Below are 27,201 nucleotides of genomic sequence, written 5' to 3'. Positions count from 1 at the left end.
TCCATAGATCTCATCTAGAGGTGTGTCATCAAGTTGATAGTTATCCCTTATTGATGTGACTTTAAAATCCCACTTTTCAGGAAGAGAAAGTAGGAACTTCAAGTTTGAGTCCTCTAAATTATATTCTTTATTGACAAGGGATAAGTCATTGAGCAACTTCTGAAATCTGTCATAGATCTCAGTTAAGGACTCATTGTCCCTTGAGTCAAAGTGCAACTACTAAAATTCTGTCAATAGACATCGGTCCTTATACATCGATTGCTCAGACAACCGATGCCAAAGGTATATTAGATATCAGTTATTTCTAAAATGATGTTACTGTGTTTATTAGACATTGGTCAATAAAATAACCGATGTTAATAGTTATTTTTTTAAATAAGAAACATGAATTAGACATCGTTCTGAAACATAACCGTTTTCAATTTTTTTCGACATCGGTTTAAATAATTGCCGATGTCTCTGATTAATTTTAAAAACTGAAAAAAAGACTCGGACTTACTTCCCCTCTTATTTCACAGTTATTTCACCCTCCCTTCTTAACCAAAAATTTATTCCCCCCTTTCCTCTTTCCTCTCACTTCCTTTTGGTCTCTTGCACAACTCTCACTCTCTTGGTGCGCTCTCGCCCTTCTCACATCTCTCTCTCTCACCATCTCCCTGTAACTAATATTTAATTCTTCATCATCATCTTATCATGTCTATGAAAGAAGTCCGAATTAAAACCCTAATTAAAGAGTATCTACGATTAATTCAACCCCATTTTTGAGAAACTTCAATTTCTTGACAAAGCTTGGTGGTTTTCTTTTTCGATTTTTATTTTTTTTCTACTTGATTTTGTTAGTGACTCGAGTTTGATTGTGTTGTTTGTTTGTTCTTATTTCAACATATGTAGAACTTACTAGAGCTTTAAAGGCAATGCTAATTATTTTGTGGATACAAGTCAGGCAAATCTGTTGAATTCTGCGGTATTGGTGGTTGGTGGTGGGGGTTTGGGCTCGCGTGCTCTTTTGTATCTCACCGCCTGTGGTGTTGGTAATGTTTTGTAATTGTTATTTTCGATGTTTTAACTCTAGTATTTGCGGCCACATTATGTTTTTCCTAAAGTAACCATGTTGTTGTTACGTTTATTTCTAGGTCTATTATGTATTTTGGATCACGATGTTGTGGAGCTTAATAATCTGCACAGACAGGTAGAGTTTTTGTTTAATTTCTAGGTTGTGTACTATTTCTAATTGATGTTTTGTAGGAATCAAGTAAGGTGCGGCTACATTAATTAAATGGTTTTTTATCTTGATCATTTTATTTTGTTATGGTCTATTGTAGATGGTTCTTTTACATTTTTGTGTGTGTTACAGTGACGGTTCTTCTTTGTTTTTAATTTAGAAGAATGGAAATAGCATTTCCTTCACTTTCTTAGATATGATGCTATATTAGATGCTACTGATAATTCTCCAAGTCGTTATGTGATCAGTGATTGTTGTGCTGTGTTAGGAAAGGTAGGTTGCTCTTTTACTTTGTAGTTCTATTCTGTTACTTCTCACCGAAATAATGAAACAGAGTTATTTAATGTCAATTGAGCGATAGAAAACTTTGGACAAAGAACTTAGCAAGGAGTACAAAGGTGCACTGCAGAGAGCTGTTATATTAATAGTAAGAACATAGCAAGGGAACATCATACGGTAATTTCCATTATATTTTATTCTCTCATTGGTATTTTCAGTGTGTTTTACTCTCTCATTGGTAGGAAGGAAAAAATAGATGATAGGGTCCTCTTGGTTCTCTGGAAAAATGGATTTTTGCAAATTAGAAGAACATGTTTAATTCAACTTCGACATAATTTTATGCATATCGTATGTGAGTCTTGAAATTTTGTGGCTAAATTCCCATGCTTTTGTAGAAAATCATGAATTTTGTTGATTACCATCCATGTCTACTGTATCTGTATTATTCTGTTTATCCTGTTTTTGGAGTTTACTTTACTCTTCCCTTGCAATTATCATGATCTAGGTGCTCAAACCTGTTGTAGAAAGTGATAACCTGATAGGTACATGGACTCTATTTGAAATCCAAACAGGTTACTTTGTCTAATGCTGAATTTTCATGGTACATGAGGCTTTTTCTTTCTGTGACCCGAAGCTCATTGAGGCGAGTTAGCCACTCTTTACTTAAAGTTATCATTTATGAAAAGTTTAACACTTCTGCCGTAAACACTTCATTTAGAATTGTCATTCCTAAAAAGAATAGCGCTTCTGTAATAAGTTTCATGCAATATTTTCATATTGCATGTAATTTTTGCATAAAAATCTTGATATCAAGTTTACATGTTCAAGTGAAAAACATCTGTGAACATTATAGGCACCTGGAAAAATATTGTTTAAGAATTGAGAATCTGAGACTGTTTTTATTCGCTCCTAAGATTACTAATTATGGGACTCGTTATTGCATTTGAGTCTGTTTAGTTATATTTTTGTACTTGAGTTGAATCACAAATTCCTATTAACAAAATGTGTTGGTTTCATTTATTTTCTTTCCCTGTCTTTTAGGTGGTGGATAATGTCCCCAATTCTACAAATTGATATGGTATGGTGCTATTTTATGCTTCGAGATATGAGTTGGCTCTCGTTGGCAGGAGTACGCCTTGCTAAATCTAGAGTCGGGATTGAGCGTGCACATGGTAAAGAATCCAGCCGAGTAAGAATCTTCCAAAGAGGTCGCTGCCCAGAGCTTCCATTGTGAGTATATTATGGCTAAGGCTATATTTTGTCCTTTTATATGTTAAAATCTTAGATAGGAGATTAAGTATTGAATTGTTGTCTGAACTTGTGGTTCTAGATATTTGAGAATGGACATCCTGGAAGGGGTGGTGGCATATCACAGTCAGCAGCTAAAAAAATCCAAGGCTTTTTTGAATATTGTGAAGTACAGAATATTTATAACAAGGCCAATACTTTATTGTAATAGTTTGTTTAGAACAATTGATGTATTTGTGCAAACTAGGCTATTTTGTTTATTGATTTGAATTCAATTGGGTAATAATTTCAATATGTACTCGTTCAGCTTTGGAAATTAAGTTTTTTGATATTTTGGTTAATGTATTGTCTAATATTACCAAAAATATCAGTAAAAATCCAAATATATGTTAAAAAAGACTGATGTTATAGAACTCTATTACATGAATATTAATGACGGTTCCACAAAAAATTAATGTTAGAATTGACTTTTGACAATATATAGTTAATCAAAACTGGTGTTATAGAACAACTATAAGAACGGTTACATATTTGAACCGATGTTAAATTGCATATTCTTACAACGGTTACATATATAACCGATGTCTGAGGTACCTTTTGACATCGGGTAAAAACCGATGTCTATGTAAAACTATCTTTAACATTAGTCGCGAAGACATCACTATTTTTTACATAGATATCGGTTTTTACCCGATGTCTAAGGTCTTTATTCTAGTAATGTGCTCGTATTCTTGAGTAAGTATTGTCCTCTTGTTCTTCTTGATAGCGGTTGTACCTTGACACTTTACTTCTAAAACATCCTATATCTCTTTTGTCATCTTACATTCAATGACTCTATTGTACATAACATTATCAAGACTGCTGTGCAGGATGTGTCTGACCATAACATCCTTCATAATAGATGAGAGATCTCCAGGAGTATAGTCCTTCCTGTCTTTGTCTATCATCTTCTCTAGTTCTCCTCTAAGAGAAACAACTACCTTTATCGGTTTATGAGTACCATCATAAATCCTGTTTAGATATTCAGGATATGTGGCTTCCAAACACATGGCCATTCTGACTTTCTAGATTGGATATTCATGTATCTTCAGGATTCACACCTTGATTGCTTCATACCGACTCATGTTGCTGCTAATCTGTGATATGGCTGGGAGTGGAGGTTTTGGATTTTATGTTTCTTCTTCTTTGTCTGACATTGTTGATTGATTTTCATATCTTAAATTGTTTGTACGTCTACAGCAAGCTCTGATACAATTGTTAGGCCCTTAATCAACTATAGAGGGGGTTAAATACAGTTAATACAATCAATTCGACAAAGCTTCAACAGAATCAACAATTTTTATATTAGCAGATAAAAACTGATTACAAACGTACTCTCTCGAAAGGATGAACTAATATCCTTGAGAGCTTCTAGGTTATGCGAAAGATATAACAATGTTCCAATTCTTATAGCATGAACCTAATCTGTGCTTTATATAGAGCACAACTATACAATATATAAGGAATCCTATTCTATTAACAAGGAAACCTAATACAATGCTTCTAAGATAAAGTCTTTCACCGCCTTGAGTTACTGTTTCCTTTTTCTTATCGAAGATCAACTGACGTGACAAATACTGAATACATCATCCATTGATATCATCATCGGTCGATATTATCATCCGTCGATATAAGTCACGTGAATCATTGACGTGGCTCCAAATACAACTGTTATATATAACCTTTTTTAACTGAAGGTTAATTTTGGGGTTTAATCCATCTAATGGTATTATTTGTGTTAATTGGAATTTAAATATTTCACATGTATGGGAAGTGCTACTAGACGTGGTTAGCTATTTTCTCTGTATTTGTTATGTGATGCTTAGCTTATATCATACTTTGTCGATTTACTTCACATTGTCTTATTTTTCCAACCATTCATATTTATATATTAGCAGATTAACTTGGTTTAATTTACATTAGTAATCTCATTAATTTGTGTTAGCAATGAGGATGAGTCACGCAGTGAAAGTAGAAAAAAAATACGGAAGTCACATGTCTCGACTTTTATATTCTGAAGAAGGGGCTTGAGTTTTAGTTAATACTACTGTTCACTTATCATTTATTTATTATAATTTTTAATTTGGTGCTTACAATTTTGAACCGTTAAATTTACAATTTTGCAGGTGATTTAAGAATTTAAGTTGAGGCTTGGATTCAATACTTTTGCCTTTAAATTAGGTACTTGACTAATTCATGCTTGTATCTTTACTTTTCTTATGTAGCTTTAAATTAGGTAGTGGATTTAGGAATTTTGTTCTGGTACTTTATTATATAACAATACTGGTATGTGTTAACCTCTGTATATAGGTTGTACAAGAATGTTTTGTGGCAAAGGAGTAAGTTCTAGTTTGGGGAAACTATGAAGGTTGGAAACATTATCAAATGGGCGAACCGGTTTTGTATAAAATATGTACATATTTTGATGAAGTCCTAAGTTTTAGAAGACTGTATTGAGAGGGTGTTTGGTTCAACAATATTGGGTATGAGGTATGGGGTTGGAATGGATAAAACCCATACCATGTGTTTGGTTGTAATTTTTTATTCTAAAATCCATTGCTCAAATCCATGAGTTATAGGTTTTACAAACCCATTTGGAGAGGTGAGTATGGGCTAACCAAACCATTTTGTATCATTTATCACACATGACTCATTCCTTTCTTTTGAACTAAAGTTTGATTCTTTTTTAGCTCAAATTTCAATATTCACGAATACAAAACGTAAATGTATATTTTATTTTCTTATATATTAGGTTAAAATATATAATCTCATTTTTTAATAAGAGAAATTACCAAAAATATTAATTTTCCTAGTTTTTGTTATGCAATTTTACTCTTTTCTGAATATTTTTGCAAAAATATGGAATCAACCAAAATCAAGCAGACATTTAAGTAATTGAATCGATTTTTTTTGTTGTATTTGAGGTTAGATGGGGTTACATGGAGCTGCATAAATTTGTCAAAGGTTGCATCTCGTTTAATCGAGTTGCACAAAAACATTTTTTTTGCAATTTTTTTTAAAAAATATAGAATTTCTGTAAAAGTATTTTTAGCCTTATGTATTTTTTTTTAATAAAGCTCTATTAATAATTATGATTAAACCAAGTGATAGTGTATAATTTTAGTTTTTAATATTAAAATAAAAAATTAACAAAAAAAATAATAAAGTGTCTTTTGATTTTTGATTCCAATTAGCTTATCAACCAAACAACATGTAACACAACAAGAAAACAGGATAAAACCGACCATAGGGCATGGTCGGTTTTAGCCTGGTCGGTTATGACTTTTGGTCGGGTTTAACCCTCATAACCGACCAACACTGTGGTCGGTTAAGTGCCTGGGCATTTTACTGAAATATGGGGTCACTGTGTACACGTGGTTACACGTGTGCACACGTGTCACCACGTCACTGAGTCATAACCGACCGTTGGTGGTCGGTTATGTCTATTTTTAAAAAGTTGACTGGAACTCATAACCGACCGTTGTCAAAGTGTGCACATCGGTCGGTTTTACACCAGAAGCTGACTTAAATGTCATAACCGACCGTCCTAGAACCAACCACCCTCTAAAGAAGACAATCGGTTTTATGAAGAAGGTGGTCGGTTATGTCACCTGACGGTCGGTTTTCTGGTTTTTGTAATGGTCAAAAGTGGTCGGTTATATCTATTGTCGGTCGGTTTTAAAGTCTGATTTTAAAAAAAATTGCAGGTTTTTCTGCAGTCCCTATACAAAACCAAATCAAACAACCAAACAACCAAACAATATTCACAACCAAACAATATTCATAACCAAATCTCCAATCCAATCAATAACCTATACTACTCAAAATCATTCCACCAAACTAGTAAATTGAATGATTAAACAATAGTAATTAAATCCAACGAACTCATTTACAAACTCCGATAACCGGAGGATCAAACCATATCATTACATAATAAGCAATCTCAAATAACCGACAGAGTATCAAACCATCACAACGTATTAAATTTACATCCCATAACCATCAAAGTAGCAAATTATAATAGTCTAAAAACTGATCAATGTAAACTAATCCGACAAATCACCATCGGATGATCCACCGCCATCACCGCCGCCATCACCGCCACCATCATCAAAGTCCTCATCATCGGAGGTCTCATCCTCGGACGTGTAATCCTTATTTTCTTCCATAGCACGCCGATTGTTTTCCTAGATACACAAGTTTAATTGAACTAGTTAAAAAGAAGAAACAAAATTTACATGTGACTGAAAACAAATAAATAAACAAGAGGGTCAAAAATTATACCTTTGTAACACGAGCTTCTGTCTTTTGGACGATATCTTCAATCAAGGAGCCCATGATATGCACGATCTCACCACCGATAAGGTTATTCCATTGCAACCTTTGGCTAGGATCGGAAGATGGATCCGAGGCCTCGAGAGCGGTACGTGCGAATGTAGCTATCTCCACATCGGAAAGTTGGCGAGAAAACCGATTTGGATTAGCAGGGATCTCCGTAAGCACATTCCTCACGATGGCAAGATGTACATTATCGGGGATGGCTTCACGTTGTGTTGGAGCGGATGAGGATGAGCCGGCTTCATTCCGTATGGAATCTCGGTATCGGGTAGCAAGTGTAGGCAAGAGATCGGTGGCCCGAGCATTGAGGAACCCCACCACATAATTCTTTTTCGGCTTTGAACCTTGGGGGACCTCCAAGGCTTCCATCCACCAATCCCACGGCTCATCCCGATCACCCGTTTGTGTAACCTCTACGGGCATGCGCTCCAGAATGGCGGCATATCGTTCCTACAAATTCATTTAAAACAATTAACAATGCATTTAAAATCAAATAAAAATATATATAAAATCACATATAAAAATGCACTTAAAATCACATAAATTCATATAAAATCACATATTAACGATGCATTTAAAATCACATAAAAAGGCATATAAATTAACATAAAAATGCATTTAAAATCACATTAAAATACATATAAAATTACATATTAAAGATGCATTTAAAATCACATAAAAATGCATATAAAATCACATAAAAATGCATTTAAAATCATATTAAATATGTATAAAATCACATATTAAACATGCATTTAAAATCATATAAAAATGCATATAAAATCATATGAAAATACATATAAATTCACTTATTAAAGATGCATTTAAAATCACATAAAAATGCATATAAAATTACATTTAAAATCACATGAAAATATATAAAAATTCACTTATTAAAGATGTATTTAAAATCATATAAAATGGTCATAAAAGCATATAAAAATTACCTCAATACGCATGGCGGCCAGTGTAGTGTAGACGTGATTTTCTGGATCGGATCCAACTTTCCTATGACATTTATCCCACACCTCGAGTCTCGTCGGCTTTTTCTTATTTTTTTTCGTCATTACCTTTTAAAATATTAAATAACTTATATTAGCACGTCCTAATAATTAGTAAATTATATTAAATATGGTGAACATGTATGTATGTTTGTGTGATGGAATATAATAATATTACCTCCCAAACTTTATTGAATGACCTTGCACCAGCACTATGCAATCTTTCAACTTGTTTTCGGTTGGCGGATCTAACCGATGACTGGTGCAAGTGTCCTTCGTTCTTCTCCCAATACTCCAAAAGGTCCTTCCAAAAAGGAACGGACCAATAAGGTGGCTTCAAAGACAACTTGCTCACGCCCTACTCCCTTGCTTTTCGCTACACCCTCTTCTTAATCTGGTTCAAAGTCCTTTTTATTGTCACTTTAATGTGATCTCCACAATTTTTCGGGCTTTTGAACGACTTTGCCCCTTAAGATGCCTATAATATTTCTAAAACTGCAAAAAAAAGAAAACGAGGATAAATGCATTATAAAATCAAGAAATAAATGACAATTACAAAAAAACGAATTTTTAACTTACTTGAAACTCCTCGACTCATGCATTCAACCAACCCGGGTGACGTTCTTCGATATCGGTATAAGTGTAACGCCCAAGAGGCCACTTCTCCCGAATCATAGCCAAAAGCGTTTTCTTAGCCGTATCATCTTCAATACTATATTTAAACAAAAGAAAACAATAAACATTAACAATTCACATAAAAATATTGAACAATGAACCAAAAATATAAACATATAAGAATAATGTAATTTAAAAACTTCTTAACTTACTGTCCATCGGAGATATCAATGCGATATGGCTTCAATGGCAGTTTCTCTCCATATATGCTACTCGAATGTGATCGAGGTCGCTTTCCTCGCCATTCTCGCTCCTCCGCAATTGTTATGTGCCGAGTCGGATCATTCAGGTCTGAATCTGAATCCGTCGGCTCATCCCACAAATGCACGCTACCTTTGCCCTTACCCTTGGCCTTGCCCTTACCCTTTGTAGTACTAGTGGCTTTGGCCTTGCCCTTGCCCTTATCCTTCTTCCCCTTATCCTTCTCAACATCCTTTCCCTTCCCTTTCCTCGCCATTTCCAAAACAACGAGGCTAATCATCATCAACGTCAACAACCAAGCAAAAATATCCTAAAATAAATAATAAGAATATATTAGCCAATATGTATTTAAAATCATATTATATCAAAATGTATTTAAAATTACATTACATCAAAATGCATTTAAAATCACTTAGAGATACATATAAATTTACATATTAACGATACATTTAAAATCACATAAAAAATGCATATAAAACCACATAAAATGCATATTAAATCACATTACATATAAAACATATGCTAGTAAATCACATTACATGAAAATGATTTGAAAATCACATAAAAAAGCATTTAAAATCACAGAAAATGATTATAAAATGCATATAAACGTATCCATTTCACAAATTAACGATAAAAATAAACACAACTAATTAGAGCATTGTTTAATTACGCAAATTAAACCATTAAATCAACTTAATTTATATATACAACAAATTAAAGTTCCAAACTCACATATAAAGTGCAATATTTATCCATTTTCGAGTACGGATCATGTTTACAAGAGCAAACTCCTACAAATTAACCCTAAAAATACATTTATACTTCTACTTAAATGTAAACAAACCGACAAAAAACCTAAAATTTATACTTATACATATATTCAACAAATTGACAAAACCGACAAATCTTTTACATTCAAAATTTTACATGAAAACTGAAAAATCATATGAACTTCAATTGGAAGTGAAAATATCCAATTTAATAATAAAAAAAACGGGTAAATATAACCAGAGGAAAAATGGTTGTATTTAGCTAAATTCGACCGTTTTCTGTTGTATTTAGCTAAATATGATCGGTTTTTGGACCGGTTGTATTCGCTCGAGTCAAATTTAGTAAACTGGTTATATTTAGTACTAAATACGACCGAATAATACAAGCGGCTAAATACAACCGCTTAAATATGACCGGCTAAATACAACCGATTCCGGTCAAATTTAATTTTTCAGATAAAATTCGAATATCCCGCCCAAATAATTACATTTAATGAAAAAATTCAAAAACCCCGCCCAATTATTAAATTCAACCGTATTTGGTCAAAAATAAGATTCTAAATACTACCATATATGGTTGAATTTATGCACAACAATTTTTTTAAAAAAACTCGCCAGAAACCGAAAAATATCCAAATAGCCGGAAAAGAACAAAATTTCAGATTAAAAAAATTGTTTGGAATTAAAATGTGTACCCTCGAAGGACCATAATCTTTCTCGATGTAGGGATGTTCACCATTAATGAGTTCGTTAAATATAACTCCAAAGCTATATATATCATTTTTTCATTGTAAGGCTCACGTCTTATCACCTTTGGAGCGATGTATACATATGTTCCTGGCATTATATTATCGCGAACCCTCGTTTAACATTAACCATGTCACAAGTTACTAGTTTGGTATTTTCGCTAAAATTATGATATAATCTTCGTCGCCTCCTTCCGACGACAATCACCGCCGGAGCAAGCGGAAGCGCAAGCAAATCAAACTAATTCATGAAGAAGACGAAGAAGAAGAGACACAAAATACTCCGGAGAAGAAGAAACCGAAAAAAGAGGAAGTTTTCGGAAGCGAAAAGGAGGAGAATAAAGAAGAGGAGAAAGTTGTGATGGATGCGAAGCCGATTGGTGAATCAGTGAAGACGTCTGGGAAGGGGAGGTCTGGGAAGGGAAGGGATAGGGGGGTCCGCACATGTAAGGGGAGTGGGGGGTTCAGGGTTAAGTTTCTTTTTATATATAATTTTATTTTGCTTTGGTGGATAAATATTTATTATAAAATGTAACTCTAACCGTTGGATCGTTGTTATAGTAGTTAAATTTGGTCCGTTAGATATAATTCATGCGGATTGCTGACTTGGCTCTAAATACAATCGTATCCGGTCGAATTTAGGAGTGTTAATTTTTTTAATTATAATTATATTTATAATTATAATAATTATTATTATTTTATAATTTGTTAACTTTTATAGGACAAAAATATTAATAATATTTTCCTCAAATATTATAATATTCTGAATTTTAATATTTATTTTTAAGAACTCACTATTTTTAGAAATATCGGTATGAGACTAAATACTAATAAGAAGTACCAGTCAAACTACTTGTTCACTGTTAAAATAGCAAACCAAATACATTTATTTTTTCTAAAAAAATTATAATATCACTAAAATATATAGATCTTGATATCTATAAGGTTGGATCATTCATAAACTTTTTTTTTAAAAATAAAACATCGTTATGTCACAAAACACTAGTAAGAAATACTAGTCAAACTGTTAAAATAGCAAACCAAATACATTTAGTTTTTTCTAAATTTTTTATTTATATCACTCAAATATATAGTTCTTGACATTTGTAAGGTTGGATCATCCACAAACATTTTTTAAAAAATTGAAACATCGATATGGGACGAACTACTAGTTGACTGATAAAATAGCAAACCAAATAAATTTATTTTTTTCTAAACTTTTTATCATATCACTAATATATATAGATATTCTTATCCTTATATTTGGATCATTCATAAATTTTTTTAAAAAAAATCTAAACATTAATATGGGACTAAACACTATTAAGAAATACTGGTCAAATTACTTGTTGACTGTTAAAATAGCAAACCAAATAAATTTATTTTTTTTCTAAAAAGTTTATGATATCACTAAAATATATAGATTTTGACATTTGTAAGGTTGGATCATTCACAAAAGTTTTGAAAAAATCAAAATATCAGTATGAGTCTAAACACTATTAAGAAACACTAGTCGAACTACTTTAGTGTAAGGATCTCACCCGCTAAATTCAATTTGTAAAAATAGTTAAAATTTAAATATTCAAATTACTTACATTTTTCCGTAAACTTTCTTTTTGACAATTTTCATATCATATGGTTGGATTATAATTTAAAATAAATACAAAATAAATTGAAACTCAAACTATAATTATTAATTGAACTATAAATATCTAACTACCATAATAATCCATTTTGCAAGAACTAAAATATAAATTTCTTGTAAATTTTATTATATATTTTTTAAAAAAAATATTCAGCGTTTTTTAAAAATTATTCGACCGAAATCGGTGGAATTTAGTACATAATTCGTTGGCGGGAAAATTCCCTCCATTTTTTGGCAAGGCTAAATTCGACCAAATACGGTTGAATTTAGGAGCACGGCTAAACTCAACTGTATACGGTTGCATATAAATACGGTTGTATTTATTCGGTTGTAATTAGAAAGGCTAAATTCGACCGAATGCGGTTGAATTTAGGAGCACGCCTAAACTCAACCGTATACGGTTGTATATAAATACGGTTTTATTTATTCGGTTGTAATTAATACTAAATTCGACCGCGTAAATACGACGGTATATAAATACGACCGCATGCGGTTGAATTTAGCCGCGCCCTTAAATTCAACCGAAAACGGTTGAATTTGATGTCGGTTGTCTTTGTGCGGTTGTATTTAGACTTGTTTTCTTGTAGTGAGTGAGAATTATCCATTTCGAGTACTTTTATGTGTTAACGAGAGCAAACCCCTAAAAATTAACCCTAAAAAAAAGTAAACAAACCGACGAAACACCCAAAAATTATGACTTTAACCTATATTCAACAAATTGACATAACCGACGAATGTTTTAAATGCAAAACTTTACATAAAAACGAAAAAATCAATGAAGTTTGATTTGAAGTGAAACACATCAATTTAAGTGAGAATAATACTTTAACAAACACAAAAAACATATAATTAACTTCGAATCAATTTAGGGTTTAGGGGTTAAAAACCCCTAAATTTAAAAAAATCTTATAAAAACATGATTATTATTATTTAAATAGCTTAATTTTTGGTACATTTTCTCATTTTTACCACATTGGTCCATCCGTACCGTTCAATCATTTGTATTTCATAATTTTTATTTTTTATTAATTATTTCACTTTTTCAATCAAAATTGCTAATTTTCTTATAAAAACGTATTTGTGATCGTTCAAATGTGCTATTTTTTTGTGCATTAACCTATTTTGACATGAAGTTAAGATCCTTACGATTCGATCATTAAAAATAAATTTTAAAATTATACTTATAGTATCGAATGGTATGTTCAACTTATTATGTCTATAGAATGCCGACATACTTACTAAAATAATTATATTCCATATGATTTTGATTATAATGTTTTTTAAAAAGCCTAATTTTTCATACATTTGTTCGTTTTCACCGCGTTAGTCCATCCATACGGTTCAATCATGTGTATTTTATATTTGTCATTTTTTTAATTTGCTAATTTACTTATAAAAACGTAATGGTACTCGTTAAAATGTGCTATTTTTTTGTGCATAAGCATATTTTGACATGAATTTAACATCTGTACGGTTCGATTGTTAAATATACCGTTTTAAATTATACTTTTCACATCGAATTCATTTTTTTTTAATTTTTAATAAATTTGTTAATTTACTTATAAAAACGTAATGGTACTTGTTCATAAGTGCTAATTTTTTGTGCATAAGCATATTTTGACATGAAGTTAACATCCGTACGGTTCGATCGTTGAAAATAAGTATTAAAAATGTACTTTAACCAAGACTGCTAAAACCGACCTAGGTCAAATGTGCAAAGCCGTAGGTTTTATTTCAGAAGCCAATTTAATTCCTATAACCGACCACCCCTTTAAGGAGATGATCGGTTTTATCAAGAAGGTGGTCGATTTTAGGCAAGGAGACGTTCGGTTTTCTGGGAAATATTATGGTCAAATATTATGATTTTTTGGCCCTAACCGGACGTAAACGCATAAAAATTTAGCATTAAAACCAAAAATTCACAAATCCATTAAAAAATTACTATAACTTATAAATAAAGTATCCTAATCATTACAAAATTTACTAAAAATCATCTTTAAAATACAAATGACGTTATTCAAAATCGTCAAAACCATCATCATCTTCGTCATCATCATCATTCTCATTGTCACCTTCACTTATTTCTTCTTCTCCTTCATTTTCATCTTCGTCATCCTTAAAATCACCTTCTTCGTCTTCTTCTTCTTCTGTACGCCGAATAAACGGTATTTGTCCATATTGTGCAAAATCGAGAAAGAGCGAAAACGAGGTCGATGCATTGGATCTATCTTCCTGAAAAGCGTCCTCTATATCATTTTGTGCAACGATAGATTCATCAATTGGGCGACTTTTAGATTTGACCACCGTATATATTTTCGCTTTTGGATCCAATACACTAGGAGCATAATATACTTGAGAGGCTTGACTAGCTAAAATAAAAATCTCATTTGACTTCAATCTTGAACTCATATCAATTGTAATCACACAATTCTTATCAATCCTCACACCATTACCAACACTATCAAACCGTATACATTTGAACAAATATACATGATTTCATCCTTGATAAATAAGTCTAATAATTTCTTGTAGTTGACCATAATAATCAAGATTATTTCCATGCAAATTTCCTTTAACAACAATACCAGAACTGGATACAAATTTTGTTAAAAATTTATATAAATTAACTTGACAAGTCTCAAAAGTCATAACTTTTAATACCGGCCCTTCAAGTAAGTCCCTAAAACGAGGTCCTTCCATCTCATCTTTAACAACCTAAAAACAATTCAAATCGATGAGACGTTGTAATTATAAAAATTTAAAACAAAAATAAATCAAGAAAATTAAAAATAGATAAATACCTTTTGTTTAAACCAAGTTTCAAATCGACTTCTGACAATACGATCTAAATCTTGAGGTGTTGTTTCCACGGGTTGTCGCATAACACGATCTTGGTACTTCCTAAAATATAAACAGAAATTAACAAAAACCATGCATGTGTCATTAACAAAAATTAGATAAGGCTGAACTTCAGGAGAGTTTAAAAAAACAAATTTTTCCGCTAACTCTCGTTCATCATCACTCATGTATCGAGTTCCTTCCTTTCCAAGAGATTGAATTGGATATTTGAACACTTATAAATTCTCGGAATTTTGCACATCAAAAAAAACTTCGTTACGACATACCTTATTATGGATTGTGTCAGAGGCAAAATAAAAGGAACAAATATTAAGAATCTCCTCCTCCATATATCGTTTGACAATTGACCCATCAACCCTTGCTTTATTACCGACTTTTCATTTTAATTTGCCCAACAAACGCTCAATCGGATACATCCAATGCCAAAAAGCAGGTCCAGCAAGTCTAATTTCTTCGGCTAAATGTACAACCAAGTCTTCCATCGAATCAAATCAACTTTGAGGAAAAATCATTTCCAACTAACACAACGCTTTGATAACCGATTTTTCCATTATTTCCAAGTCGGTTTTTGTAACCACGGATGAATATAAATCTTGGAAAAAGTTAAAAATTGTCGTGATTGCATCGACAATAGGCGCCGGTAGAAGTTCACGAATTGCGAGAGGCAATAATTTTTGAAGAAAAATGTGACAATCGTGCAATTTGAATCCATAAAATGTACACTCCTCAACATTGTACCAATGTGACATATTTGAGGAATAACCATCCGAAAGTTTTAGTGAACTAATCGATTCACACAAAAGTTTACGTTGTTTTCTAGTAAGGGAATAAGGTGCTTTAGGTGACTTTCCTTTCTCATCGATTCACAAATGTGGTAACACCCCAAAATGCTTGCAATCCGCTCATGCTTTTTTATGATCTTTTGACTTTGCCGCATTGACAATAGTAAAAAAAATGGTTTCAAGAACATTTTTTTACGTATGCATGACGTCAATTGAATATCGTAAACTATGTGATGACCAATAAAAGAGTTCGTAAAAGATTGGGACATGAGTCCAATGATCCTCTTCCCCTTATCCGACACTCATTACCTTCGAATTAGTCTTTCCGGTTGGTGGAAAAACTAAACCATCAAGTAATTTCTTAACACCCTCATCGGACGAACGATCACGAAACAATTTTCTTTCTTCATTATCAAACAAATTACTTTTTTTGACGGAGTGGATCATTTGATACAAGGAATATTCGGTTTGTGCCATAGAAACTACATTTTCCATAATATTTTAATTGAAACCCTTCCACGCTTCCAAGACACACTTCACATCACATCTATCCTTTGCCCGACCACCCACTTATCATACTCATAGCGGGATAGTCACTAATTGTCCACATAATAGCCGCTCTCATTGTAAAATTATGTTTCAAAGATTGGTCGTATGTCTTCACCCCGGTATTCCACAATATCTTCAATTCATCGATGAGAGGCCTTAGACAAACGTCAATATCTTTTCCAATACTATTTGGACCCGGAACTATATCGGTCATGAACATATAAGGCTTTTTCATACACATCGATGGTGGAAGATTTTAGACAACTATCACCACGGGCCACACACTATATGTTTTTTTCCCGGTAGGGCCAAAAGGGTTGAAACCATCGGTCGCAAGACTGAGCCTTATGTTACCAATCTCTTGAGCAAATGAAGGATACCTACGGTCAAAATTTTTCCAATCTTCTCCAACCACGGGATGACTTATTTCTCCATCTTTCACATCTCTATTTTTGTGCCATCTCATGTGATCGGATGTATGTGCCGACATATATAAGCGTTGTAATCGAGGGATCAAAGGAAAATGTCTTAAGATTTTTTTTTCTATTTTTTTACCATCTTTCCTAGAAACATCCTAATAACGATCTTCACCACATATATCACACACAACTTTATCCTTGTCATCTCCATAAAATAACATACAATCATTCTCACATAAATCAATTTTTTCATATTCAACCCTCGAATCCTTCATAATTTTTTTCATTGCATAATAACTATCAAAAGCTTTATTACTACAATTCGAGTTATTTTTGAATTCCAATAATTTGGTTGTAAAGCTTAATCTTATGTACTTTGTATTGCTGGGATAAATAGGTGCTCCATTTTCAACAATAACCTCGTACAAGTTTTTAGCATTATCATTTGGAGCTTCTTCTACATTCATAGTTCCCGTATCCATAGTTTCATAAAATTGATAATTTTCATCGGCTAAATCATGTAACATCGTATTCAAATCTACCAGTTCTTCTACTCTCGAAGGTTCCCGAACATAATAACGGTGATGTGATGTTTGACTACATTTTCTTCCTACTTTTTCACCGTGCGACGTCCACACAGTATAACCCTCAAGCATCCCTTTAGCGAGCAAATGAAATCTAACATCATCAATCTTTAACCAATTCAAATTTTTACAACGTTTACACGAACACTTCATTGTACCATCTTCCATTCCATTTTCGCTAGCAAATTTTAAAAAAAATTCTGCACCAATTCTATATTCCGGGGTCAATGAAATTTTATCGCTTTGCAATTGATTACCAATCCAACTCCGATCAATGGTTTCCATCTACAATAATATTTTTTAAAATTAAAAAAAATATATGTTTAACTAATAATTTATTATTAATCTCATAGTTATTCATGTATTTCATAAAACACACACACACACTATAATTACAATAAATGAAACTAACTTACAAATTATCTACTACCAAACTTCAATTCTCACAACAAACATTATATAAAAAAAATAAAAACATTAAATACATACAACAACATTTAATACATACACCAACATAAACACACACACATTATTACAAAATATGGAAATAACTTGCAATTTTCTGAATCTCCTCCGCTTCAATCCTCTATTTTTTTAACTTTTTGCCCAAAATCAAAAAATGAGGGATATAACAAAAAAATTAAAAAAAATAGGTTAAAACCGACCGTCAGCGGTCGGTTTTAGGTAGAATAATAAAACGACACCGTTTTCTCTGTAACGGGTACTTTTTTTTGTACTTTAAATTAATTTTATATTATTCTACAAAACCGACCACCATATATGGTCCGTTTTAACCTGCTGAATTTGTGGATATAACCGACCACCTACATGTGGTCCGTTTTAAAAGTGAGACATCAGCAAAACGGTGTCATTTTTTTTCAGTAAAACCGACCACCTGTCTATGGTCGGTTTAATTTATGTGTACCACGTCATCGATACAGTGTCGTTTAGTTGGCATATAACCGACCACTGACGTCAGTCAGTTTTAAGGTGATCAAATCGACGTCGATCGGTTATGTCCAGTCGGTTTTACCCTGTTTTCTTGTAGTGTAAGGTTATCATTCTCATCGTATTTTTGAACTAAACAGGTAATATTAAGTATCAAGTTGCAAACCTATACCAGCTTAACCCGATTCCTTATTTCAACCCAATACCACCTAGCGAACCAAACGACCCCTGACAGTGTTCTATAACCAAACGACCCCTGAAAGTGTTGTATGTACTATTGATTTTTTGTGTTAGAATTAATGTTTGTACGATACATTTAATTCATTATAAAATTTTTAAAGTTTCTGTACATTTCATTCTTGTGCACGTTATCATATTAGAAACTATGATAAATAGGAAGGTGATCACAATTGATTAACAAGATATTTTGACAAAAGATTCATTATCGTAAAAAAGTGTGTTAACACCAACATATTTGGTTGTCAAAATTCAAATAGTTTTTTGGTTAAAATTTTACATAAATCGACTAGCAAGTTACTTACCGACGACGTTTACTCCGACGATCCAGTTCAGTCGGTATTCCGTTAAGAATCTCATTTACAAAAAGATTTTCTTGACTTTCCAACAAAATATGACGTTGGTAATAATGAAATTTCTTGTACTGGGTATTGCATGAAGTAGAGTTGAACAACTCCACTGGTGAAATGTTTACATTAGCCATGACTACTGCTTCAAGAAATATACCGTCAAATTTTCATGCACACGAGATTAAATTATTAACAGACTAACTTTGGAAAAGAATAATGCATATTCACAAGGGTCGTGGCAAATTGATAAAATGCGCTATATCAGGTATAAGCTTTGAATGGTAAAAAAATCTCAAGCATTAACTAAATTAATGGTTGAACGCGCCATTGACAAACAAGAAATTGGTAAAGGCAGAGATACCCCAAGACAAGAAGAGGAAAAATAGGATGAGATGATACGGTAACAAAATATTAAAGGATAATTAATTGTAACGTCTGTGAACTATAGACACTTTTTTTCTAGGTCCCTGAACTATAAACGTAAATTCACAGGTAATTCAACTTTTGATTTTTTTCCTATTGCAGTCCTTCCGTTAAAACCTATTAACATGAATCATTAAAATTCCTCAAGCTTCCAGATCCTCGGTCCACCTGTTTCTGCAACAAAAACATCACTAATTTCTTCTTCCTCCATATTACAAGATTTACAGGACACTAAATTTCATCTTCTAATCTCATTTGTGCAGACATTGTAGCAGACTGGGCAGGATTAAACAGTCATCAAAAGTTATCATCGTCAAAACAATCAAGTCCAGATGCCAGTAATCAATGCCGACTCGTTAACTTCTGCATCCAGACCCTAGGAATTCTGAGCTGCATCACCAATATCACAATTTACGAAAATCTTCTTAACTTTAGGAACTTATGTCAAATCCAATACCAAGGTCTAAATAAAGTATAATTTTGCAAGTGGCAAGAACCTAATACCCACCAAAATATTACAAACGCATAAATGTATACACGGCTACAATACAATAATCAAGTTAAAAACAACATATGTGAGATCACTCATCAGGTGGTTAAAATAAGCCTGGAAAGCTTGAGCATTTGGCTGCTGACTAGTTGGTTGAATCATCGGTTGTCTTTCTTGTCTCCTGAACTTGCAAAACTAGAAATAGAAACTGAAGAAATAATAATTGTAAACTAATAGATCTAAGCGGTCATGGTTTCAAACATATATTTTCAAAATAAAAAAGGTTTGTAACAATGAAGCTCTTAATAATAAAAACTTATTTTTTCATCACAAACTTCTTTCACATTTTCACTCTTAATAATAATATTAATTCAATTCAAGATACTACATCAAAAAACTTAATCATCAAACCTAGTTGTCATAAACAGGGTACAAATCAACAAAAGTAAAATATCAAGGTTAAAAATATTTTTACTTAACTCTAAGCTGAAGCTGATTTCTCCTTCGAACTAATTATGTGTGTGATACAATTTAAATTAATTAAATGTTATATGCATATGGATACATACATACCTCGTGAAGTAACGAAATTGGAAGAGAGAGAGACTTGGAGGGAGAGGGGAGTGTCCCAATATTTAGGTTAGTATTTGGGTATTTTTAATTCCAAATGTCAAGTACAAAATAGTAATTTGAAATTCTCACTTTTGGGCTCTCTTTTTAATTAGTACTCCCTTCGTCCCTCCCAAATGTTTACATTTGGGTTGGGCGCGGAGTTTAAAAAAATTAAAAAGTAGTGGAGAAAAGTTGAAAAAATGAGTAAAGTAGTGGGACCGATTAATATTATATGTATAAAGTGGATATAGTGGAGGGAAGTAGTGGATGTAGTTATTATAAAAATTATAAAAACTCTACTATTTTTGAAAAAATTTGAAATATAAACAATTGAAGAGAATATCACAAAAAGAAAAGTCTAAACAAATGGGAGGGAAGGGAGTAGAATTTGGCCCAAATTCAAATCCAAATTCTATATTTATGCAAACTGGAAATTTGGACCAAATATATCATTTCAAATGAAATGATTGAATCCAAACCGACCATAAAGGAATTTATGAGAAACACTAGGGGCATAGCCCTTGCTCACAAAATAGCTCAACTATAATTTTATTTGCTTGATATCACTACACCATATATGACTTATTGCAAGCCCAATATGCATTTGTGTTGCATAAAGTGTTACTATATCCACAAAAGTTGCTAGTATATTGCAACACTTTTAAAAAGTGCTGCAAAAATTATGAAAGCGTTGCAAACAAAAAGTTTTTTTCATAATTTGAAAGAATTGCAATATTTTTAAAAAAGTGTTACAATACATGCTACATTCTAATCCAATTGACTGAAATTTGTAAGCGGGAGTTGAAAATTTTCAATGAGCGGGATAACAATTGGCACCAAATATTTTTTTACTCAAATTAAATTTTATATTAGAAATCAACACATTTCTATCTCGCAAATCTCTCTCTAAGCCGCTCATCTTTACCTCGACTGTCTCTTTCTCCCCCATCTCTCTCGCTCATCTATCTCAGCCATCTCTCACCCATCTGAATCAATCATCTATGTCACTCATCCCATACATATTTCCTTGTTCCATAAAGTCGATTAGGTAAAGTCGATTAGGTAAAGTCGATTAGGTAAAGTCGATTAGGTAAAGTCGATTAGAGTAAAACCCCAAAACCCAGAACTGATTTGAGCGAAGATTTGGGTAAATATTCAATTCAAGTTTCGATTAGAGTTTGATTACCCATTTATTTTTTGTTATAAATGATTATTATGTGTATATATGTATACAAGTGAAAGTTTTTGATTATATATTGGATTATGTATTCTTAATTTTTGTTTGATTAAAGCTCCTGTGTTTGGTTATATTAGTAGAATTTTTCAATTAGTGGAATTAAGATATGGTTTTGGTCAAAGACAATAAAAAATTTTGATATGGATTTTCAGGATTTGTTGTTCACATGTCTGAAACTGAAGTTGACCTGGTAGCTCAAGTACCAGGAGTAGTATCTGTGTTTCAGAACAGAATGTTGAAACTCCATACCACCAGGTCGTGGTCTTTTCTCGAGAATCAGGAGCTGCTTGCTACTTCTACATTCACGAATTCCACTGATATATGAGTGGATGTTATAATTGGAGTCGTAGATTCAGGTGCATTCATTTTTTTGTTGTGTTTTTATGATTTTCAGAATTTTCAGATTATTAATTTTTAGAAATTTGTTTGGTTATCAGGTGTTGGCCTGAATCCAAGAGCTTTAATGATATAGGTATGTTGCTCAAGGTTGTACATTTTTTTTCTATAACGAAAATGTATCAAGTTCTATGCATATCAGGTCAGTTCTACAATAGTGTTATTATTATAAAATACTGGTTATAGTAATAAAAGAGCTGCTAAATAACTACTATATTTAACCGGAGAGAGAGCAATATGAGAAGCAGAAGAAGCAAAGAAAGAATCGCTAGGTGCATTTTTCATTCACTGATTCAAGCTATATTTATAACAAGTGAAAGGAGACATGCAATTAATACAAATTATAAAAATTCTACACCTAAGTTTAGCCCTACTATTACATATTTGACCATGTGACAATCAATTCACAACACTCCCCTTTGATTGTCATTGTGGTATGGATCATAGACTGCCTCGTTAAAACCTTGTCAAAGAAAAAACCCAGTGGGATAAAAACTTTAACGAAGGAAAAAGAGTACAATCTCCCCTTGGAAAAACTAATCATTCGCTGAATTTTGTTGAAACAAATTCTTGAGTCGGCGCATTCCAATGTTATGTCGTAACTTCCCAAATGTTGAATTCAGTAATGATTCCGTGAATAAATCAGCAAGGTTGTCACATGACCGAACTTGTTTTACATCAATTTCACCATTCTTTTGAAGCTAATGAGTATAGAAGAATTTTGGTGAAATGTGTTTCCTCCTGTCCCCTTTGATATATCCTTCCTTGAGTTGATCAATGCATGCAGTGTTGTCCTCAAATATGACAGTAGGACTTCTTGTGATGTCTGGAAATCCACATGATTCTTGAATATTCTTGATGATAGACCGCAACCAAATACATTCTCTACTGGCTTCATGAATTACAATTAGTTCTAAGTGATTTATTGAGGTTGCTACTGTAGTTTGCTTCGTGGATTTCCAGGAAATGGCTGCACCGCAATATGTAAATACATATCTAGTGTGTGATTTGCCAAAATGAGGATCTGACAAGTATCCAGCATCTTCATATCCGATCAACTGAGATGTTGAGTTTTTCGGGAAAAATAATCCAAAGTCTGTTGTTCCCCGAAGATAACGGAATATATGTTTAATCTCATTCCAATGTCTATCCATCGGAGCAGAGCTAAATCTAGCCATAAATTCACAGCAAAAGCAATATTTGGCCTTGTATTATTTGCAAGATACATAAGTGCACCAATTGCACCTAGATATGGGATTTCAGGACCAAGAACTTCTTCATCATCTTCTCATGGTCGAAATGGATCTTTATCAGGCTCTAAAGATCTAACCACCATTGGAGTAGTTAATGGATGAGATTTATCCATGTAAAATCTGTTTAAAACCTTTTATGTATATGTAGATTGGTGGAGGAAAATTCCCGATGACAAGTGCTCGACTTGTATACCAAAATAATATTTTGTCCTTCCAAGATCTTTCATTTCAAACTCTGTCTTTAGGTATATGACAACTTCATCAACCTCTGTAGATGTTCCTACAAGGTTTAAATCATCCACATATACAGCAAAAATCACAAAACCAGATTGTGATTTTTTGATAAAAACACATGAAGAAATTTGGTTACTAATATACCCATTCTTTTGTAAATAACAACTAAGTCTGTTATACCACATACGACCAGATTGTTTAAGTCCATACAATGATCGCTGAAGTTTAATGGAGTATTTATGACGAGGTTTCTTGAACTCATCCATTTTTAACCCTTCTGGGATTTTCATAAAAAATTCACGATCAAGTGAACCATACAGGTATGCAGTAACGATGTCCATAAGGCGTGTTTCCAATTTTTCTTTAGATGCCATACCTAATATAAAACAAAAAGTAATTCCATCCATCACTGGCGAGTATATCTCTTGATAATCAATGCCAGGCCTTTGAGAAAACCCCTGTGCTACAAGTCGGGCTTTATATCTGATAATTTCATTCTTTTCATTTCATTTTCTTATGAATACGCATTGATTTCCAATAGGACTCACACTGATTGGTGTTTGGACACCATGTCCAAATACTTCCCTTTTACGCAATGAATTTAATTCTGCTTGGATTGCGTCTTTCCATTTTGGCCAGTCTTTTCTTCGATGGCATTCATCCACACTTTGTGGTTCAGGATCAGAATTTATGTCTACATCCAATGCTGCTGAATACATAAATACATCATCGATTATTGCTTTACTTTGATCCCATAATTTCATATCATGCACATAATTTATTGAAATTTCATGATTGTTTAATCCCGTATCTTCGGGGACTGGAATCTCTTCAGGAGATAATACCACTTTAAGGGTATTTACTTCTTCTGGAGCATGTGCCACTTCAGGGGCAATTTTCTTTATTTTTCTTTTTCGTGGTGCAACATCTTTTGTACCGACTGATCTACCACGCTTCAGGCGTGGCTTTGATTCTGTAACCAATTCTTTTGTATCTGATTTTTGAATTGGTATATATATTCTAGCTGGAGTATTTACTGCAGGTATTTTAGATTTAGTTATATTTCTAGAATCGTTAAATACGACAGGCATTTGGTTTGCGATATTTTGTATATGAATAATTCTTTTAACTTCAAGTTTGCATTGACCGGTATGTGGATCTAGAAAATATAATCCTGATGCATTCCATGTTATATCAGGATTAACCTTGTTTAAATGTTTATCTCCCCCTAAAGGAGGAAACATAAACTCGTCAAAATGACAATCTGCATATCTTGCGGTAAATAGGTCTCCGGTTAGAGGCTCCAAATATCTAATTATAGATGTGGAATCAAAACCAACGTAGATATCTATTCTTCTTTGAGCTCCCATCTTCGATCTTTGTGGTGGAGCAATCAGCACATATACAACACTTCCGAAAATTTTGAAGTGAGAAATATTAGGAACTTGACCAAGTATCAGTTATAGGGGAGAATGTTGGTTGTAGGAAGTTGGTCTAATCCTAATAATATTAGCAGCATGAAGTATTGCGTGACCCCAAATAGATGTAGGTAATTTTGCTTTCAACAACAGCGGTCTTGCAATAAGTTGGAGTCTTTTGATAAAGGACTCGGCTAACCCATTTTATGTATGTACATGAGGAACTGAGTGTTCAACTGAGATTCTTACAGACATGCAATAGTCGACAAAAGTTGCAGATGTGAATTCGCCGGCATTATCTAAACGGATTGACTTAATGCAATGATCTGGGAATTGAGCTCGTAATTTGATTATTTGGGCAAGTAGTTTTGCAAAAGCATCATTACGAGTTGAGAGAAGACAAATATGAGAGCATCTAGTTGAGGCATCGATTAATACCATGAAGTACCTAAATGGGCCAGATGATGGGTGTATAGGTCCACATATGTCCCCTTGGATCATTTCTAAAAAAATTGGGCTTTCAAGCTAAACTTTAGTAGGGGATGGTCGAGTAATCAATTTTCCTAAAGAACATGCTGAACATGGAAGGTCATTGTTGGAAAGAACTTTAAAATCTTTAAGAGGATGACCACTAGAATTCTCTATAATACGACGCATCATAGAGACGCCAGGATGACCTAATCTTTCATGCCAAAGTGTAAAAGATTTTGGATCTACGAGTTTGGAAGCAACGACATTGTGTGACTCAATAGTTTTAATTTTCATTATATATAATTCTGAGGAAAGTGAGTGAAACTTTTCTAAGATTTTCTTGTTGCTAGGATTAGCGGAAGTAATAAGAAGATATTCTTTATCAGCCTCAAAGGTAGTTTTGATATGAAAATTGTTGAGTCGGATATCTTTAAAACTAAGAAGATTTCTAGTAGACTTACTAGAATATAATGCATTTGAAATGTGTATGTGGTTACCGTTAGGTAGGACAAAACTAGCTTTTCCAAAACCTTCGATTATATTAGATACGCCAGAAATCATTCCGACTTGAGCTTTGGTTTTGGTTATTTGGGTAAAATACTTTTGGTTCTGTAGAATCATATGAGTTGTACCATAATCAGCAATGCATATATCTTCAGAGTCCATTTTGTATATAATTAAGAAATATAATTTATTTGATAAGAACATAACACACTACATAGTTCAAACAAAATAAAGCACACAATACACACTACTATAATAATTATATGAAACTAATCTTCAGCCTCCCATATGGGAGTTTCGTTAGGTTCATTCGGATCATTAATGCTTATTCCTCCAATTGTGATTCTCGGGAAATCATCTATGTTATTGTTGGCGAAATTTGTTTCTACCATTTTCTCTTTTGATTTTTGAGAAGATTGGTATAACTTAACAAGATGATCTGGGGTATGACAATTACGTGTCCAGTGCCCATTCATGCCGCACCTATAGCAAACATTTTCAGTTTTTCCTCCTCGTGGTGCCTTTCTTTTACTCTGTGATTCAGATTGCCACTTCCGGTGACCAGAGTTGTTATATGGACGAAAATGCCCGTGGCTCCGACCTCGTCCACGGTACCGCCCTTGGCCCCGTCCACCTCTATACCCTTTTCCACGTACATTCTGCTGGAATGACATGTTATTTACTTCAGGTAATGGGGCAGATCCTGTTGGACGGGATGGATTATTCTTAATCACCAATTCATGATTCTTTTCAGTAACGAGGAGAGTTGATAGAAGATCCCCGAACTTAGTAAATTTGCGCTCCCTGTACATCTCTGCTAAGTTGATATTGTTGGGGTGAAAAGTTGATAGTGTTTTATCGATTTTTTTTTCTAGTAACTTTCTCACCACAAATAATAAGCCTAGAACTTATTTTGAACAAAGCAAAGCTATATGCTCGGACACTCTTAAAATCCTGAAGTCTTAAATTAGCCCAATCATTTTCAGCTGCAGGTAGATAAACTAGTTTCTGATGATCGAACCTATCCTTTAGATTTTCCAATAAAATAAAGGGATCCTCGACTTCTAAGTACTCAGATTTGAAATCTTCATGCATGTGGTGTCGGAGAAAAATTATAGAGGTAAAGTTTTCTTCGGCTGTGGATTTATTTTCTGCCTTTATTGTATCGCTTAATTTCTTTGAACCCAAGTGCAACTTTACATCTTATACCCATGATAAATAATTATCGCCAGAAATGTCCAAGGCAACGAACGACAAGTTTGTAATAT

General features: G+C 33.0%; 2 protein-coding genes across 2 annotated transcripts; one reads left to right on the top strand and one right to left on the bottom strand.

Annotated features, from left to right (window-relative positions):
* The first annotated feature begins 529 nt into the window (after window positions 1–529).
* Window positions 530–3,090, top strand: LOC141686857 (uncharacterized). Its single transcript, XM_074491950.1, has 6 exons — window positions 530–613; window positions 944–1,031; window positions 1,134–1,189; window positions 2,074–2,144; window positions 2,543–2,731; window positions 2,832–3,090. Exons 4-6 carry the CDS (start codon window positions 2,107–2,109, stop codon window positions 3,016–3,018), a joined length of 414 nt encoding a protein of 137 aa, XP_074348051.1. The 5' UTR covers window positions 530–613; window positions 944–1,031; window positions 1,134–1,189; window positions 2,074–2,106; the 3' UTR covers window positions 3,019–3,090.
* Window positions 3,091–26,202: 23,112 nt separating this feature from the next.
* LOC141683670 (uncharacterized) lies at window positions 26,203–26,745 on the bottom strand. The gene has a single exon (XM_074488419.1). It carries the CDS (start codon window positions 26,743–26,745, stop codon window positions 26,203–26,205), a length of 543 nt encoding a protein of 180 aa, XP_074344520.1.
* Between the last annotated feature and the right edge of the window lie 456 nt (window positions 26,746–27,201).

This window comes from Apium graveolens, chromosome 9 (assembly GCF_009905375.1).
Source record: "Apium graveolens cultivar Ventura chromosome 9, ASM990537v1, whole genome shotgun sequence".
NCBI classification, from domain to species: domain Eukaryota; kingdom Viridiplantae; phylum Streptophyta; class Magnoliopsida; order Apiales; family Apiaceae; genus Apium; species Apium graveolens.
The sequence above is the reverse complement of the archived record's forward strand: the minus strand, read 5'-3'. Positions and strand labels throughout refer to the sequence as shown.

Excerpts from the sequence above, each read along its gene's own strand:
- LOC141686857 (XM_074491950.1), top strand. The coding sequence starts at position 2,107 with ATGAGGCTTTTTCTTTCTGTGACCCGAAGCTCATTGAG. Across the intron at positions 2,145-2,542 it reads GTGACCCGAAGCTCATTGAG|GTGGTGGATAATGTCCCCAA; the intron begins GCGAGTTAGCCA and ends CCTGTCTTTTAG. Across the intron at positions 2,732-2,831 it reads CGCTGCCCAGAGCTTCCATT|ATATTTGAGAATGGACATCC; the intron begins GTGAGTATATTA and ends TTGTGGTTCTAG.
- LOC141683670 (XM_074488419.1), bottom strand. The coding sequence starts at position 26,745 with ATGTACAGGGAGCGCAAATTTACTAAGTTCGGGGATCTTCTATCAACT.